Source organism: Ceratotherium simum, chromosome 18 (assembly GCF_057802395.1).
Source record: "Ceratotherium simum simum isolate JZ-2026a chromosome 18, ASM5780239v1, whole genome shotgun sequence".
Lineage (NCBI taxonomy): Eukaryota > Metazoa > Chordata > Mammalia > Perissodactyla > Rhinocerotidae > Ceratotherium > Ceratotherium simum.
In genome coordinates this window covers 9,320,973-9,340,009 of record NC_141917.1, presented here as the reverse complement: position 1 = coordinate 9,340,009, position 19,037 = coordinate 9,320,973, and the positions used below count along the sequence as shown (strand labels likewise).

At 43.4% G+C, this 19,037-nt stretch overlaps 1 protein-coding gene across 12 annotated transcripts in view; it reads left to right on the top strand.

Annotated features, from left to right (window-relative positions):
• Positions 1–19,037, top strand: part of CTNND2 (catenin delta 2) — an 879,093-nt gene that overhangs the window by 848,432 nt on the left and 11,624 nt on the right. For 11 of the 12 annotated variants that reach the window (XM_087443138.1, XM_087443127.1, XM_087443130.1 and 8 more), the window contains 2 exons: positions 12,403–12,529; positions 16,548–16,679. In XM_087443138.1, coding sequence (XP_087299264.1) covers positions 12,403–12,529; positions 16,548–16,679 — 259 coding nt within the window. The remainder of the gene's footprint in view (positions 1–12,402; positions 12,530–16,547; positions 16,680–19,037) is intronic. The other variant, XM_087443135.1, reaches the window with a different exon arrangement.

The following is a 19,037-nucleotide window of genomic DNA, read 5'->3' as shown; positions in this document are numbered from 1 at the left end:
GAAAAGGAAATGGATTTGGGAGACCAATTCGCAGTCCCTGCCACATCTTCCCTTACATGATCTCTCTCGGGCTTCTCCGCCATCACTCTCTCCTGGTTTTTCTCTGACCTTGCAAAGCACTCCCTCTCAGTCCTTTTCGAAGACTCCTGGTCTTCCCTGAGGCATCTCTGCTTTTCACCCTGGACCTTCTAGTACAGAGGCTCTCATCTGCTCCCATGGTTTTTAAATACAGTTTAAAGCCACTGGCATCCACATTGATTTCTCTATATGATCTTCACCCCTGAACTCTTGGCCTATGTAGACAACTACCTGTGTGACATGTCCACTTAGGTAGCTCACAAGCTCTAACTGTCCACACATCCAACAGGCAGCTCTCGATATCTTCCCCAAATCTATTCTTCCTCCATTGTTGCCCATCTCAGTAAAGAGCACCTAACCCACCTGGTTGTTCTTTCCAGACTATCCAGGACTTATCCAATTAATACTCCCTTCTTCCTTATCTCCACTGTATTTAGCACCAAGCCCTGTTGATTCTGTTTTCTAAATACCTCTCAAATCCAACTCCTTCTCCCATCTTTACTTCCACCATCATCTGTCCCTAGTCCTGGTGCAGTTGCTACCTGATTGGTTGTGTGCAATCTGCTATCTTCAATCTGTTTTCCCTTAAGCATTCAGGATACACTTTTATAAATCCAAATCTAACCTTGTCAGTCTCCTGATTAAAACTTTTCAGTAGCTTCCAGTTTCTCTCAGGATAACATCCTATCCTTCTCTCTAACCTCACCTTCCTCTACCCTCCCCTCAATCACTTTGTTTCAGCCACACTGGCCCCCTAGTTCCTCCTTGCTCTTCCTTGCAGGTACAAGGCTGTGCCAGCCACAGTGCCTTTGCACTGCATGGGCAAAGGTTATTCCTCAGCCAAGAATGGCTTCCCTCCTCTCCCACCAAGCATGGCTATTTCCATCTCAGTTTAACTGTCACTTCCTCAAGGAAACTTCCCTGACTCTCTTCAGCTCTCCATCCCTCATAATAACCTGTACTTTTCCTTCATGGCTGTTACAGAAATGTGATATGATGTGATCATTTTAGAGTAGTTTTTTTTTTTTTTTTTGAGGAAGATTGGTCCTGAGCTAACATCTGCTGCCAATCTTCCTCCTTTTTTCCTTTTTTCTCCCCAAAGGCCCAGTAGATAGCTGCATGTCATAGTTGTGCATCCTTCTAGTTGCTCTATGTCAGACGCCACCTCAGCATGGCTTGATAAGCAGTGCATCGGTCCGCGCCCAGGATCCGAACCAGCGAACCACAGGCCACCGAAGCAGAGCACGTGAACTTAACCTCTGCGCGGGGCCGGCCCTGATGTGATCATTTTTAAACATGTATCTCCCCTCCATCTCACCCTCAGGAGCCATGCCTACCTGTCTGTTCTCGCCTCTGTGCCCAGCACAGTGTGAGGTACTTATTAATGTTTATTAAATAAATGCAACAATGTAACCACCCCAGAATGTAAGCTTAGCAGAAGGTGCATTCAATGACTGCTTCCACTTCCATAATCTGAAGCGTTTTGAATATGGATGGAATGTGGAGACCTCAAGGTTGGCATCCGGGGTGAATTTTGAAGTTATTGACCACTGGCAGAGTATTTACATAAAATACCTGGCTTTTCAGATGTCAGAATGGCTTCCATACTGGAAGCTAGACATTTGGTTTTGTAAACCTGAAGACTAGACTTTGTTCAGTTTCTCTCCGAATTTAACTTTGCAGCACTAATTGGAACACAAAGGCCATTGTTAAAGATAGTCAGATCTTTGTTTTAAGGCCTCAAAAGTGACACCAGGAAAACAAGAGGACTGAAGTGGTCTTATTTCAACTTTTCAAGCTGTTTTCTGCATTCCATTGGTACCAATTAACTACTAGTAGTTAATAATGGTATACTTTCTTGGACTAAATTATATAAGTTTCTTTCCAACTTGTCAAATCTTCTTGGTGATATTGGTTTTTTAGAATTAGGCCAGTGGCAGTAAACTGAATTCCTGAAATGGATTTACTTGGTATTTCCTTTTAAAAGGTGGTACTGCAGAAGATCCTTCTTCTCATATATACTGTACCTTTAAGTATCCAAATCAATTTAATTAAATTTCATTAGAAGCACCAGAGCTGAAACAAACTAATGAAAGCAACTGGTATGTCAGGTGGTATTTATTTCTGCATTAAACTGTAAATACTCCCTTTTGGCCCTTAAGATTTAGTTTAAATATTTAACTCTAATAGCTTTTGGAATTGTTGATGGAATTAGTTTTAATGAATCTTTAACAAACAGTTTACCTTAAAAATAAATGAAACCTTGTTTTATTCAGCAAAGAGGAGCTGAGGTTTCATTGACATGCAAAATCTGGCTTGGTCTTCAATCACAAGTATGACTCTGCTACTTCAATGTTTTCTACCTAATACCTTTTATTGAAATAAGGAGATTTTATATATAACTACCACTAATTTGGAATGTTCTTTCTCTGCTTCATGTGATTACATTAATAGGTTGCTGCCACTTAAAAATGACTGGAGAACCGGCAAAATTTTGAGCAATCAAGTTCTTCATAAGTGAGCAGTAACATCATAGCTGGTTACTTTTTTCAGATGATGGCAATAATTCTTGTTTTGACTTTCATTTGAAACATAGGTTCCTGGGGCCGGCCCGGTGGCGCAAGTGGTTAGGTGAGCACGCTCCACTGCAGCGGCCCGGGGTGTGCTGGTTTGGATCCCAGGCACTCACCGATGCACCACTTGGCAAGCCATGCTGTGGCGGCATCCCATATAAAGTGGAGGAAGATGGGCACAGATATTAGCCCAGAGCCAGTCTTCCTCAGCAAAATGAGGAGGATTGGCAGATGTTAGCTCAGGGCTGATCTTCCTCACCAAAAAAAAAAAAGAAAAAAACAAGAAATATAGTTTCCTGATGAAGAAGTCCGGTTAGTGAATGCAAGTAACAAGCTGTAAGTGTTCTAGGTTGAATGAGTGGGTTGCTAAAAGCCCAAAGGATTTTCACCACATTTTCTTTGTATCTCAAGTCACTCAAAACAAATTAGAATTGACAAGCTTTATGGGCTGAGAGCCTTCAATGACACTAAGGCAAAAAAACCCGTATTTGTTACTTACAACCGAATAGTCTCTGTATGCCTACTGAGAAATACTTGTCTAGTGGCCAACTAAATCTTATCAGATTAAGGAAGTTCCTGAGCTGTTTTAAAAAGGGGAGGAAAAAACGCCAGTGACTATACACTGACTCACAGTGTCCTAGTATATATTTTGGGTTCCAACTGTATCCCCAGTGGAAATAAACAACTATTCTCCATTTTCAAAGTTAATTATTTGTTGAAGCTTTTGTCCGATTCAGAAATGTCACTTGTGGGGCTGGCCCAGTGGCGTAGTGGTTAAGTTCGCACACTCCTCTTCGAGGGACCGGGGTTTGCAGGTTCGGATCCCAGGCATGGACCTACACACCGCTTATCAAGCCATGCTGTGGCAGGCATCCCACATATAAAGTAGAGGAAGATGGGCACAGATGTTAGCCCAGGGCCATCGGATCCCAGGCAGGGACCTACACACTGCTTATCAAGCCATGCTGTGGCAGGCGTCCCACATATAAAGTAGAGGAAGATGGGCACAGATGTTAGCCCAGGGCCAATCTTCCTCAGCAAAAACAGGAGGATTGGTGATAGATGTTAGCTCAGGGCTAATCTTCCTCACAAAAAAAAAAAAAAGAAAGAAAGAAATGTCACTTGTCATTAGCAAAGATTTGGTAAATCTAAATTCTAAGTATAAAAGATAAAATTTCTAAAACTCACCTGGAAACAGAGCTGTTAATGGGAATGTCACCATTTAACTTATCGCCACAGCTGTGGATATTCACTAACTTTGTCACCTTCCACCCCACTGTTATCTAGTCCGGAAAGGGCGCCCTCTTCCAGAGTCAGAGATCACAATGTAAGTACAATTCCATTCCCTGCTAATCTCATCTCCTGAAGCAGCTAATAAGGATTTGGTATTTAACTGCTTTTTCTCTCTCCCTAATCACCAGATTCTCTGAACAGCCCTTGAGATATTTAGTTTTTCTTTCCACCGTCTCTCTAAGGTCTTTATTATACACATTGAGCATCATCTCTCCCTAATTCCTTCCCCTCCTCCTCCATCAGCAGTGTCCTCCATTCCTTCTCTGATTCAGCATTGAGGGGGGAGAGTGCACTCCATGGCTCAGCTGGCAGCGACAGGATGCTCTCTGGGAGTCAGGAGAAGAGGAAGTCTGTGAACACTCCCGCGTGGCTCAGTGTCATTCCATCACACCTAAGTGCTCTACACTCTTCACGTGGGCACGCACAGAACTCTGGTCATCATTGTTCCCTGCCCAGTAGTGTTCCCACAAGGTGACCCGTTGGGAAACCAGCCTCTTCAGTCTGGGGGGCACATTCCAGCAGTAGGTGTGGGCTCCTGTACCCAACCCTAAAAGAAATTGGAGCATATCTAATGAGAAATCGATGCTGTCTCCCTACTACTCCTTTTTTCCTGGCTCTCCTAAGGTTTTGTGTTTGGGGAGAACTGAGTGTGTTTGCTGTGTATACAGCTAATTTTGCTGTGTCCACAGTGTATGGACAGGTGCTTGTGTTTTCTGAGCTGCAGGATGCAAGAAGCAGTAGAGATGGGGCAGTGGTGCTGGGCGAAGTACGTGCTCTGAGAGTTACGTACAGAATCAGCACCCATCCAGGGCCAGATGTGGCAGGTATAATAATACTTCCAAATTATCTACAAGACTGGTTAAAGACGATGCGGTTTTATATACCTCACATTGAAACATGGGTAGCTGAGAGCAATTATCATTTAGAATGGAGCAGGCAAGCCGTAGACCACTACTTTTTTTTTTTTTTTTAGGTACCATTTTACCTAAACTAACACTGCCTTCAGCCTAGCTGCAAGTATGTCATAAAAGGCAGATATGCCAGCAGAAGAAGATGATACTGATGAGGTTGCTCTAAGCTAAAATAAAAAAACAGAAAGCTCTGATAAACTTCATTTGTTATAGAAAATATAAAGTATAGGACTGTAGAGGCTGCTGTAAAGCCCATAACATTGATTATCATTTCATTTTGCAATAATGAATACAAGCATCTTTAAAGCATTGAATCCAGCTAGCATTTATTAGGTGTCTCTGTGCTGCAGATGCAATGCTAGGAGCCAGGGCTTCAGAAATAAACAAGGCCCCAGCCCTGCCTCCCAGTGGGGGCGATGGGCAGGACTGCAATAGTCTGGAGCATGACATCATCACATTTGGTTTGTAGCAGGCAAAGAAAACCATATCAACATTGCTAGGAGCTCCCCCCAACCTCAGAGGCATACTTCATTTAGCAATAGTGATTTAATGAACAAGTATTGCCTGCCTCCTGTTGACCTAGCACAGAACTGAGTAGCAAAAGTAAGATTTAACAAGTAGAAAAAGGGAAAGGTGCTATGCCAGGTCATGGAGCTACCTGATCAAAGGTGTAGGCGTGTGAAATTGAATCACATAGCCAGTGAATGCTGGTAATCAGGTGTGATTGGGGCTCAGTGTGTGGGGGGCACCTCTGCTCTGAGGTTGGGACCTATTTTTGTTCCTATAGAAGTCAACCTTGAGAATGCCTGATGTGACATTCCCAAATGGAGTGGCAGACTTAAGGGCCTCCTAAGATTTAGCACTTTAAAATGCGTTCTGTAGCCCTATTAGTCATTGCCACCACTGCTGCGTAGAAACGCCAAGCCAGTGGTCCGCAACCATGCTGTTCATTAACATCACCTGGGGGCTTTTGAAAAGACCAATGCCCAGGCCCTACTCAGAACAATTTAAACGGAATCTCAGGGACTGAGGCCCAGGTGTTACTATTTTTAAAACTCCCGAAACTGATTGAGTCATTTTGCCCTTTATTTATGGGAAAAAAGCTGAGACGGAGCTCACCAGTAATTATAATGCTAATGTATTCTGGGAGGGAACGGCTGACACCCGGCAGCTTCCTAACTCCACATCTCTATGGACAGACCCAAGGTGAGCACAGTTCCGAGCCTTGACAAACAGCCCTCGCTCATCCTTTGCACACAAACCTAACAAATTCATGTGGTGATCTGAATTGAATGTCCTGCACAATTTCCAAAATAAGAAGCTATGGAGCGAGTGTGTTATGCTAACCTATGTAGACCAGTCTGAAAGCCACTTAGTCCTTTCCTCTGAACACTGTTAGTGGAAGTCTCTCCAGTAACACAGTCTTGGAGCTGTTTACAGGAAGGTCAGAAGTACAAAATGGAGATTGTTATATGTTCAGGGACCTCAAAATACTTAAGGAGATCTGTAGGAACTAAACATAGTGACCACCATGTAGACATACCCTGAAGACCAAATGGTCTCAAGGCTGTGAAGAAGAACGTTACCTTGATTCTCGTGCATTCTGGGCCATTGAAAGTACCGATGTGGATGATAGTAGCTTTGGGGAATAATACAGTTTCATAAACATACAGGTCAGGAACTTGAACACAGAGGCTAAAACTGGTAGAAGGACGGTAAAAGGGTAAGATAAAGAAAATCAGATTGTTCCTGGTGGCAATTTAAAGTTCAATGACTTTGAACTCCTATTCTCTTTTGGATTTCTATCTCTATACATTTGGAACAATTTAACAACCTCCAATTTTAAGTTTAATGTGTTAAAAATAAAAACCAATTTGAAGTGTAGATGTCATATCACATTTTTGACAGCTTGGCTGGGTCTTGAGCTGAAGGGCACAACTTCTCAGTCATTCTGCTGGAGGTGAACGACAGACATTAAATGAGCTCCTTATCATCGATGTTAAGGATTAACAGCCTTCCCTCGTTATTCTGGCTATTCTTCCTTCTGTTTTTCTTCCCTGAGCTTTCTTATCTAATGCCTAGAAGCCAAAGGGATGACCTGAAGGGAGACCATGGTTAAGCACCCAGCAGGATAGAATTCAGGAAAAAGCCTTTGGTCTACAGTGAGTTAAAATTTTAAGAAGAAAAAGGAGTAATCAAAGAGGCAACTAATGATTTAAAAGCTACATGCCTAAGTTGTATGTGTTTATGTAAACCACTTTCAAGCCTTTCTGAGTGACAGTGGAAAGCAAATGAATAATAAATTGATTGCAAGCTGGCCAGAGAACAAGTATATACATGACTATTTGGATAAAAGGAGTGTTCGCTTGGCAATTACTTTCCCAGAGAAAATATATCTTCATTTCCCTTCTTCTTGAGGAAAAAAAACATTTTTTTCAATGGAATGATGAAAAATTTCATGCAATAAAAGATGCAGAGGGTCATGAGATTTATCGAGGTAATTAATTTTTCAGCATAACTAAAATGAGTGTGGATTGATCTAGCATCCAATGTTACTCTGTTCCATGACATTTGGAAGTATGTACCATAAGAAGTAAAACTGTAAGGTCCCTTCTAGGCATTTTTGAACACAGCGATGTCGGGGTTCTTCTTTGGTCATCGCACCTTTCATTTTGCTTCAGTGAATGAGAGGGACCATGGAGATGGAGCAGTAGCCAGGTCACCTCTCCTTGTTCCTTCAGGGGTTCCCAGGCTGTGGCTCGGAAAACTGCTCCACTCAAGAGCATTAACTGGGTTTCCACTCTGCCCTGTTCCCTAAAGTCCCCCTCTCCGATCTCCATTCAAAGCTCCACATGCAGACAATTGCTGGCCACATGCAGTGTCTGACTGAGAGGTGGCATTCTGGGAGCCTCTAACACGCTCTTCATCATCTCAGGTATCAGCTAATCCCATCACCCATGGCCAAGTTACCTGTGAGATCACATTTCTGTCTTGCATTAGCATCCTCAGAATTGGGTCTTATGAAGGATTTGAAAGCTTTTTTGGTATGTTATACGAGTTCATTCCTTCGTAAGCAGTTTTATTATTACATCCACTTCCCTGACATTTCCGGAGATGTAAATACTTACATAGTCCCAAAGTAATCTAAGCATCATGAAATCTGAACTGCTGAGCAAAATATATTTCTAGTCACCTGCAGAAGACAGAGATGCTAAGCAATCCGTCGCTATCTCACCAAGTAAAACCAAATCTAGAGTCTGTGCCACATTTATGTCTGGTGTCTCTTTTGGTCTTAGAACGTATCAAATAGTATCCAACAGTCTTACTGTGAAGTACCTTGCTCTCCTTTAAAGACATACAGAATATTATTACTTATTCATCACCAAAGAAACCAAGGTTTTGATGAAAGCAATTTCCTGAGCCTCTACCTAGAACCCCAAAGTATATCTTCTAAATTGCAATTGAGACAAGCATAAAATGATCTGCCTCTATTTGGTCGTATTTAAAGATTTTGCTGTCCACAAAGCATTGCCTTCAAAAGAAAGGAATATCTTTTTTAAACGATTTTGTAGTTGTTCCCACACAGGAGTAATGGTGCATGCACTTTTGAAATACTTTCCATCCTGCACATGCTTTTGTAAGACGGCTCCTTCCCTGTCCTTGCCACAACCCTCGGAGAATTGAAGGGAAATGCACAGAAATCCCATGGAGACATTTTCTCCTCCTGCCCTAACACCTGCCCCTGACCATGACACTCCCACCTTCCCTTGAGGAGGATTTGTGCTGTGTGCCCTTCATCCCTCATTACCTCAGTCACCACCAATTGCCCAAGACTCCTCCTGGGTCATCCATTGTTTCTGGACTCTTGTCACTCAAAGGCTCTGAATAGCCAGTAGTCTGCCCTAATATTCCACCTTTCTCCTACCCACTTCCCATCCTTTCCCACTTTGACCCACCTGTCTGCTATCAGCAAAATCTCCTGTATGCATTACCTGCCCCTTCTTTTCTTTAATCTTCTTGCTCCGACACTGGGCTGTCCCTAAGGAGATACCCCCACCCCCTACCCCTCCCCCGCCGCAGCTCTCTGAAGTGGTGGCACTTTCATTTCCCATCCCTCTCCCCACACATCTCTAGAGTTGGGGGTGGAGTAGGAATCCTCCTTGCTCCTCATTGCTCTTTCCAGAAAGTTCTCCCCTCTCCTCCCTCAAGAAAAGCCCGGGCATCTGTGAATAATTACCTTCTCTCCAACAGTCCATGACCCTTTTCAGATCTTCAATCCACTGAATGGTTTTCACTCTCCATCTCCTCCACCACATCTTCACTTTCCTCTCTTCCTGGCTTAGATTCCATGAGCTTCCGTGACATGCCCTTTGCACTCCCTTGTTCCTGTCCCCCACCAAGTTACTTTCCTGACCACTTCTATTCAATTCCACCTGCTCCATACCTGCCCAGGCCAGCTAAACGTGGCTGAAGAAAAACAAGCAACCATGCTGACTAGTTGTCTTATTTTAAATTCATTGCCACACGCCTCAAGTCACCTCTCAGCACCCTGGCCACCCGACCACCAGGCCATAGTCAACCTGCTCCCTACTTACCTCAAGTACCGTTTCACACCTTCTTTTCTTCTTCTTCTCCTCTTTCCTCTCTCCTCCCTTCCCTTCCTCTCTGCTGTTCTATTCTCTAAACTCCAACTCCCTCTCACTCTCAGCAGATGACCTCACTCTCATCCCCCACCCCAAGAAAATGTAAGAAAACAAGAGAACATCCTCATCTTCCCGTCACCAAATCTACCCATCTCCTCGCCACGTCTGCAGCTATACAGCCTGTCTGTCCTCCCTCCTCTTTCCGTGGCCGATGAGCCCATTGTTCCCTGAATCCTATCAACCCCTCCTTTCTTGAGAACTTTCGTCTTGCAATTTTTCCCCCTCTCTCCTGCATCACCAGTTTTTTCCTCCTCTGTGTTGAGTCATTCCCATCAGCAGACGGAATGCTACAGTATCTTCCAGGTGATATATTAGAACATCTCTTGGTCACTCAATCTCTTCAAGCCCCATTTCTCTGCTCCCCTTAATAATAAAACTTTGCCAAAGGCTGTCTGTACTCACCATTTCTCCTTCATCAATTCTTGTTATCTTTTGAGCCCACCTGAGTTAGACATTTACCAACCTGCCCGAAGAAAGTACTTTTGTCCCAGTCATAATGACTTCCGTCTTCCCAAGGCCAGTAGTCTGTTCTTGGTCCTCCTTATCATTCAGTTGGTCCCCTTCTCCTCCTTTATGCATCTTCTTTCCTAGTCTTGCCTGACCTCACACCCTTCTGGTTCTCCTCCCAGCTCACTCTGTTCCTTCCCAGTCTCCTTTGAATCTTCTACTTTCACACCCTCTAAATATTGGAGTGTCCCAGGGCTCAACCCTGTGTCCCCTGCTTCTTCTATTTGCATTCACGTGCAAGGTTTCCATCCATTGTCTTTGCTTTAAATAATATCTGTATGCTGAACTCCAAAATTTTATCTCTAGCACGGACATCACTCCTGAAATCACGATTTGCAGATTCTGCTTTATTCTCTATCTTCTCTTTCATGTCCAATAGGCATCTCTAACCCAGCATGTCCCAAATGATAGTATTGGTTTCACCTCCTAAAGCCACTTCTTTCCCAGTGTTCCCTGTCTATGTAAATGGCACCTCCAGGCCCGGTGGTTCGCACACCCAATAGCTGAGTCATCAGCAGATCCTCCAACATGAATGCCAAATCCGCCCGTTGCTCGCCACCAGCCCCCATCCAAGCCGGGGTCCTCTCTCCCTCTCTCCAGTGGAATAGCTTCTTAACTGGTCTCCCTGATTCTACTATTCTCTCCCCAAACTGTCCTAGATACTCAGAAGGCTTCTTGTCTCCCTGGTGCCCACTTGCTCACTCCTCTTTAGTCACAGGGACTTTCTGTTGCTGTCACACGAGCCAAACCCATTCCCACCCCAGGGCTTTCACATCTGCTCTTCCCATGGCTTGGAAAACCCATCTATGTCTTCAATGTCTGGCTCCTTGTCGTCCACCAGATCCCTGCCACAATGCTAACTGTTCCCAGAGTGCTTGCCCAACCACACTCCATAAACTAGCAACACCAGCACTCCATACCTGCGTTCCTCCATCCCCTAACCCTGCTTTATGTTTCCTTTCAAGTACTTACCATTATACCACATTTTTGTATTAATATGTTTCTTTACTTGCCTCCTGTTTGACTTTGGGTGGCCTATTAACTCTCTCAGGCTCAGGTTCCTCCTCTGTCAAATGGGGATAAAAATAGTATCCAGCCCATGGGATTGTTGAGAAAAACTTGCCTTGTAGTAAGCACTCAATAAGTGCTAGGTAATAGCTGTTAAAATAGCATATTTCTAATCTTGGCGTTATCTTACCAGTCAAATAGAACGGGAATAATGAGAATTAGATAAACAAAAACACAAATACTGAAATGAGTATGACTTCTGTTCTTAACTTTCATCTATTTATGTTTGCAACAATTCTTTGTAGAGCATTGAGTCCCTTAAAAGTCTAAATATTTCAGAAGAAAAAGCTAAAGAGTCGAAAATTGTTGCCTCTGTGAAGCAGGAAGTGGGAGTGGGGCTGAGGCTGGTGTCTGTTTTCTTTGTTATGATGTCAGTACTATTTGACGTATTACTTCGATGGAAATAAACTTGATTTAAAAAAGAAAAAAGACTGGAAGAAAATACCATGACATCTTAATAGGAGTTCTCTGGGGAGGAAGAGGGTGGAATTATTGGCTATTTTTATTTTCTTCTTTATGCTGTCTAAATTCACAAAATGATCCATAATGTATTTATGTGGTTTTTATAATGAAAAATAGTATTTGCGCTTTTCTTATGTTAACTAGATATTGGAAGGCTAATGAAGGACTAATTGGTAGGATGCATTTTCAATATGCTCTAAGTTGAAAAATATAATTTCTGGGGTAAACCAGAGAAAATACCAGTCCAGATGTGCTGAAGGCCTTGAGCAGGTGGGGAGGGGGTGTTTGTGGCAGAGAAGGAGGTTTGAAACAACGTAAGGGAGATAGATGGGAAGGGAGGCTGCTGCTCGGCATTCTGATCACTAACAGATTGGTTCTGGGAACAAAAGAGGGAACACTTTTGTAAACCTTTGAGGTGGTCGAAAAGAGGGCCAGACAGAGCTGGAACCAGGTATGCAAAGAATAGACAGTTTCAGGCTCACCCAACATTTTGAGCATCATATTTTTATTTAAATGAAAGCTTCTGGCCAAAGCAGGTTTGCAAAGAGACCATTTATGCCACATATTGGAAGGAAAGCAAGCACTAAAAGCAGGCCCTCCCCCATGGGGCTTTCTGGAGGGAGCAGGAGATAAGTCTCCATTCACACTCGTCTCTTTTTACCTTGATGATGGCACAGAGCTTCATGATGTCTTTTGACAGACTGTAGAAATGTTTTGCTAATTCAAATGCTTGGAACTTCAAAGTGTCAGGAGATGAAGAATCGCTCTGCCTTCCCCCACTTAATAGGAGCATGCTGTCTATTGCAGGATGGATGGTCACAATATCACTTTGTAGCCTCATCTTCAACCATCGAGAGGGATCGGCAAAGACCCTACTCCTCCTCCCGCACGCCCTCCATCTCCCCTGTGCGCGTGTCACCCAACAACCGCTCAGGTAAGAGATGCCCAGGGCCAGCCAGGCCTGTTCCCTTGGAGACAAAGCCCTCCTTCCCAGCCCCATAGCTGACCCCTACAGTGAGAGAGCCATCCCGATTCCAAAGTTTGCTAGAAATATCATATGAATTTGTTTTCTGTTTTATTGCTGTGGTGACTTTGTGTTATATATACACAGACTCAGAACAAATCTCTCTTTCTAACAGATTTCTAAAAATCTCTAATAGGTGTCATGTGCATGCAATGCACGTCGTGGACCCACATCCAGTGAGGAACAAGTATAAAGAAAATTGTCAAGTGTTTGTAAATCAGGGTTTTTCCATGCACATTTTCCCAACTCAAAATAGTTTGAGTTGCTTTTTTTTTTTTTTTTTTTGGTGAGGAAGATCAGCCCTGAGCTAACATCCATGCTAATCCTCCTCTTTTTGCTGAGGAAGACCGGCTCTGAGCTAACATCTATTGCCAATCCTCCCCCTTTTTTTTCCCCAAAGCCCCAGTAGATAGTTGCATGACATAGTTGCACATCCTTCTAGATGCTGTATTTGAGTTGCATTTTATTGATGATAATTGGGATAACAGAGGAGGGGAGAGAGGGTGTACTGTTTCTTCCTTTAGAATGACATACATTTGAAATACCTCATCCAGGGCTTCATTACTATTCCTTATCTGATTGGCTTTTTATTATTACCATTAGATCAGCAGATACATCACTGATAAATTCTTAGTACAACCAACTGTAACTTTTAAGTCATTCAATTTACTTTTTTTCTAATTTTGTCACCTTATTGCTTAAATTTTGAACTAGCTTCCCTTGTTTACTTGTAAAGATACTTTAATTTTACACCCTTTACTTTTACACCCTTATTTTTACACCTACATTATATAAATTTATATAAAATTTAAAAATAAATAAAAGATTAGAGAAAAAATTAAAGGCAAAATATGGGCACATCATTTAGTATATAAGTGGCATAGATTTTAGTGTTGTTTTAATCAAAGTAAAACATTCTGCATTTGGTTTTTGTTGTGAGAAGGAAGGGTGGATAAATAATTAGATATGAGTGCAGACATACACACACACACACCCCCCCCATATATATAGAATTGTATTTAAAGAAAGTTTCTCCTTGCTCTTTGCTGCCCTCCTCCTGTTGAAGTAATATTTTCTGGAACTGATCTCAGAGGGTATGGTAGAGAGCACTCCCAGCAGAATGGCCCCTCTGCCCTTGAAGATGTTTGTCGTAAAACTTTACACCACATTTTACTGTCAGAATGATGAGGAAAGTCAGAAATGAATGGGGAATATTTGACTGAAATAAATTACTCTCTCCCAGACCCACGAAGGCTTTTATTTTTAGTGTGGTGTTATTGCTGTAACGTTTGGTCCCACACTAGACGAGAGAATCAGGAACCCCCTCATCAGGAGAAACTTCTCCCTGTCTCAGAAGCACGGAGATGGCCTTTTACACGTCTTATTTCCATAGTCCTTAAGAAGATAAAGAGCATTGAGTCTGGGAAGCACAAGGATGGTGTCTTTGTGAAAGCTCTAATGATGTAATAGATTGAAAGGTGCCCAGAGGGAGAAGCAGAACTCCCTCAGGATGTTCACATCCCAGCCATTTGGCCAGAGTGCTGCCTGATTATCTCCTGGGAGAGGCACATAGAAGACACCTAATCAACACTTGTTTGCATGATTTGATTTTTCCCGGAGTGTCATCCTGGTTTACCGGGGACTCGGACCACTGTGCGTGAGGTCTCAGGAGATAATTACACACCTGACGTCGTTTAATCAACCCCACCATCTGTGCAATATTAGATTCTAATTTTGAAAGCTTTGGTCGAGAGGCTCCAAAACATTGTCCCTTCGTGATTGCCTGGCAGTGACTAATAAAAGGCTAGCCTTTATGCAAGAATACCTAGAAGCAAAGGAGCAAGAGCACAACAGGGACTCTCCTGGGAGAGAAAGATGGAGAGCAGAAGAGAGAAGAGAGGGGCAGAGGGTAGAGGAGGTGAGTGAGACGCAGCAGTCGACATTCTGAAAACACGCAGTAACTGGACACAGAGCCCAGTTGATTTACATAGAGCAAACGTGGTTTGCTTCCCTGCCTTCCCATTGAATTTATACCCACAGATTCTGATCCAGCTGGTATTGGGTGGGGCTCAAGCATCAGTATTTTTTGAAGTATTCCAGCTATTTAATTCTAATGGGCAGCCAGCATTGGCATCCTCTGAGAGTTTCAAGAGCTAGGCAGTGAGCCTCAATTTTATTTTGATAGGCTTGAGAAGTGGGTGGGGGGCCTTTCAGGAGACAAGGAGAGGATGAGCACAGGATCCCTCTGTTTACCTTCCCAGCATCTGGCTATGACTTCTACCGAGCACTCTGCCTCTTATTTCTGGTTTATTTCCACGTCCATTTCCTGGCTTGATTGAGAGCTCCTCTAGTTCAGACAGTCTAGACATGACTCATGTTTCTTTCTCCCAGTGTCTAGCATAAGGATTTGCACATAGACGATACTAAGTTTGATGAACTGAATCAAGTGGCTCAGACCATGAAAGGAGAGGTACGTTCAGGGAGCAAGCAGACCTAGTGGGCTGGAGCTGAGGGATCCTGCAGAGGGTATGAACAATAAGCTGAAAGGTAAACTGAGGCTTTATTGGGGAGGGATTTGGACGCTAGCCAAGGAAAGAGGACTTTATCCTAAAAATCTGAGTTCTCCAGACTTCCTCAAGGCTTAGTAATCACCAAGCATGCTTATTAAATGTGGATTTCTAGGCCCATCCACTGAAAATTCAGATTCACAAGGTTTGGGTTGGGGTCCTGGAATCCCTAAATTCTCAGGTGAGTCTTAAGGTTAAATAAGTATACAAAGCACTGCCCTCTGGCATAGGAAGCTGGAGAAGGCTTTGGGGCAGAAGAGTACTTTGCTGAGCTCATATTGAGTCAGATGCAATTGCCTAAGCTCTGAATATGAGTGGCATCTTTGAGGAGCATGGAGATCAATATGAGGACAGCCCACAGGGTGGGGAGCACAGCTAGCTGCCTTATTATCAGCGCACATACTTATTACTCCACTTCTTCCAACACATCTCTGTATTGACAGCGCTGTTCTGTTGCTCTCAATCCATCTGATCTTTTAAGAAAACTAAACCTCTTTTTGTTTGCTTCCTTATATCCAAATTCAGCCTTTCCTCTGTTCTGGGACCAGTTTATTAAAGAACTGTGGATTCCCAGGGGAACGCTTTAATTATACCCATCATTGTAGAAATGGAGACACAAAGTGATAACAGGATTCACTCCCTGGGTCCAATAGGCAGCGTGTGGCTGAAGTGTAATGTGTAGGTGAGAGATTGTTGGGAGTGTTCATTGAAAGAGCTGGAGCAAAGATGCCCCATCAGGAAAAAGGGGCTCTCCGCATGCCCTGCACCCAGCCCACCCCAGCAGAGTGTTGGAGAAGATCTTGTGGTTTGGGCTATTTCAGCCCCACAAATCATCCTAGGTGGAGAGTTGCTTTCTCTGCCTTTAGGGCAGTTTCTGGGTGACTCAATATTTAAGTAAAACTGCATTTATTTTAATAAGGGATTCTTCAATATCAGTAATATCCCTTCTGAAATACATCTAATTTAAAAAGGAAGGAAAGAAGGAAGAAAGGGAGGGAAAAGAGAAGAGAAAGAGGAAGAAAGAAATCAAGACCAACCTCATTCTTAAATCTGTCCCATACACCTTGGGCGGTCATGTCCCCACCAGGATGTCTCTCTAAGGAAGATGGCCCCAGGATATAGTCCTTAATTACCTGCCTCCAAGTCACATGTCCCCTGAACTATAAAGCACCAAATGACACAGGTTAAGGGAAGAGGATAAAGACAAGAGCAAAAAGAACAAAAAAATCCCCAGGTCCACGCACACAGATTGACATATGTTGAGCTTTAAGGTGTCCTTATGACCTTAGCTGTTGGTGTGAAAAGCCATCCATGCTGTGGAATGACACACAGAAAGTCATCCTTTTGATTTCTTTATGTAGCAAGTGCCCCAGCTTCTCCTCGGGAAATGATCAGCCTCAAAGAAAGGAAAACAGACTATGAGTCCACTGGCAGCAATGCCACTTACCACGGCACTAAAGGAGAACACACTTCCAGGAAAGACACCATGACAGGTGAGCTCAGCTTTGTGCATTTCCTCCTCAGAGCTGGTGACTGGATTTGGGACAGGGCAGAGGGCTGGGACATCAGATTTCAAGCCAAGCTTGGCAGCTCAGCAGGACTTAGCAGCTAGTGGGTCACTTGAGAGCTTGACAACAAAGATTCCCAGGAGATGAGGAGATTAAGCCAAAGGTATAAAAACTGAGCATCTTATTCCTGAAAATAGCTAAGAGAAAATGTCCTCTACACACATTTCATCCTCAGTCCTTCTTTACCTCCCCCTTTCCTTCTTTCTTGCTCAGCTCATAACATTCCCTCAAATTGGAGAAAGAAGTCACTGTAGATTTCTTCTTAGTTGGCATAATCCAGGGTGTAGGGATCCAAGATGGTGGATGCAGTATAACCAAGCTTTGCTCATTAGGAATGGAGGGAAGGGAAAGAGGATAAGAAAAGAAGGAAAGGGGAGGAGAGGGAGTAAAGGGGATGCAAGCAAAGGAGGAGGATTTCAGGGAAACCCACAGAATTCCCATTGAGACATCTCCTCTTGCCATGAAACCAACCTCTTATCATGACAAAATCCCAAGATTCATTAAAATCTTACAGTTTCCCTACGGAGGCATTGATCTTATATGGCCTTCATCCTTCACTACCCCAGTCATCCATTGTGTCTCCTTTCTCATCAGCTGGGACTCAGTGGATGCCAAAATGGGTGTCCATCACCACCCCTCCAGCATGCCCTCCCAGCCTGTCTAATAAACAGCCTTGACCTTAACTCTCCTTTAAGTCTGTACTACTCTTCTTGGGGCAGGGCTTGCTGCTCCCATTCATCATCCCTTCCAGGCTCTCCACACACTCCCCGCTGTCCCAGTTCACCCCTCCTCCAAGAAGCAGGACTTGGGGGTATTGATGTAGAGGGGATTATGCCTTGTAAGCAGAGCTGCCAGAGCCTTCAGAATCTCTCACAGGGGATTCCGCTCCCTTCTTTGCACATGGATGCAGAGATGGGTCCCTCCTGAAAACAGGCCATGAGGAATAGATCTTTAACAGAACAGGGCCAGATTAGGTCATTCATAAAACTGGGATGTGAAGGGCGAAATCCTAAGCAGACACTGAGACCCTCTTATCAAAAGAATCTTAAAAGCATGAGGCTCATTTCTCTCATATGATTTAGGTGTAGACCTGCAGAGAAGCAGAATAGACAAATTGGATGATTTATTGAGATGCCTTCCAGACCCAGGAAGTCTAAGATAAATTTTTCTGATGGTAAATGCATTTACCCCAGAGGCAGTGTTTTCCATGGTAGCTGCACAGCTGCATAAGAAAAGCATAGTAAACAGATGTTGAGGATCCTCACCCCAAGTCAGTACTCTGCCTCTACGTACAGACCCTACAAGAGAATGTCTCACACTCACACCTGAATGTCTCCTGAATGGGAGAACTGAACTCCTTACACAGGACATAGGACACCCCTTATTATTCTCATTCACTGGTTCTTTTGTCCCCATACATGTTGCCACCATTGTAGATGAGCAAGAACAAAGGAAGTTAGGAATCTAAATGCTGAATCCCTAGAGTCAAGACATTCCTCGGAGAATCTAATTTGTACTGATTTACTCCAGAGCAGAAATGACACCAAATTCACCTGACCCATTCGTTTTGCTATTGCTATTGCCCTAGGTAGCCACAGCAATGGCAGTCCAGGATGACAAATTGGGATTATAATTACAAGAATAATTGTGAAATTGACTGCATTGTTATTTAACTTTTCTCTTTAACTCTCTTGCCCAGTCAACTCATTCAAAAGGCTTTTAAATGTGGGTGTGTTTATGTTGAAATAGTTCCAATGGTACATGATCATGCCCTGCACACATAATAAAATCTACAGTGTTTCCGATGTTTAATCTTCCTAGAAAATGCAGGGATTTTGACAACACCGGTATTGAGATTTGTGTAATTTTTCAAATTTATTTAAAGGCTTAAACAGCTTTGCTCTAACTTAAAAATGAAATTCAAAACTACACTATCCATCATGTAGCAAGCCTAGAAGAGCAGTGAGATCTTTATTGAATAATATGTTTATACAAGAAGGTTCCCTTTAAGCCAACAAGTACTGTGTAAGAGTTGTTAATATCACAGGGATGGTGATGGTGATGGTGGTGGTGGTGATGGTGGTGGTCATGCAGGAGGTGGTGAGGTGGTGGTGGAGGTGGTGATGGTGGGTCATGGTGGTGGTGGTGGTGGTGGTGGAGGTGATGGTGCAGGTGGTGACAGAGGAGGTGGTGATGGTGGGGGTATTGGTAGTGAGAGTGGTGGAGATAATAGTGTTTGGTGGTGGTGGTAAGCCTGGTGGTTGTGTTTGCCACGTTCTATAG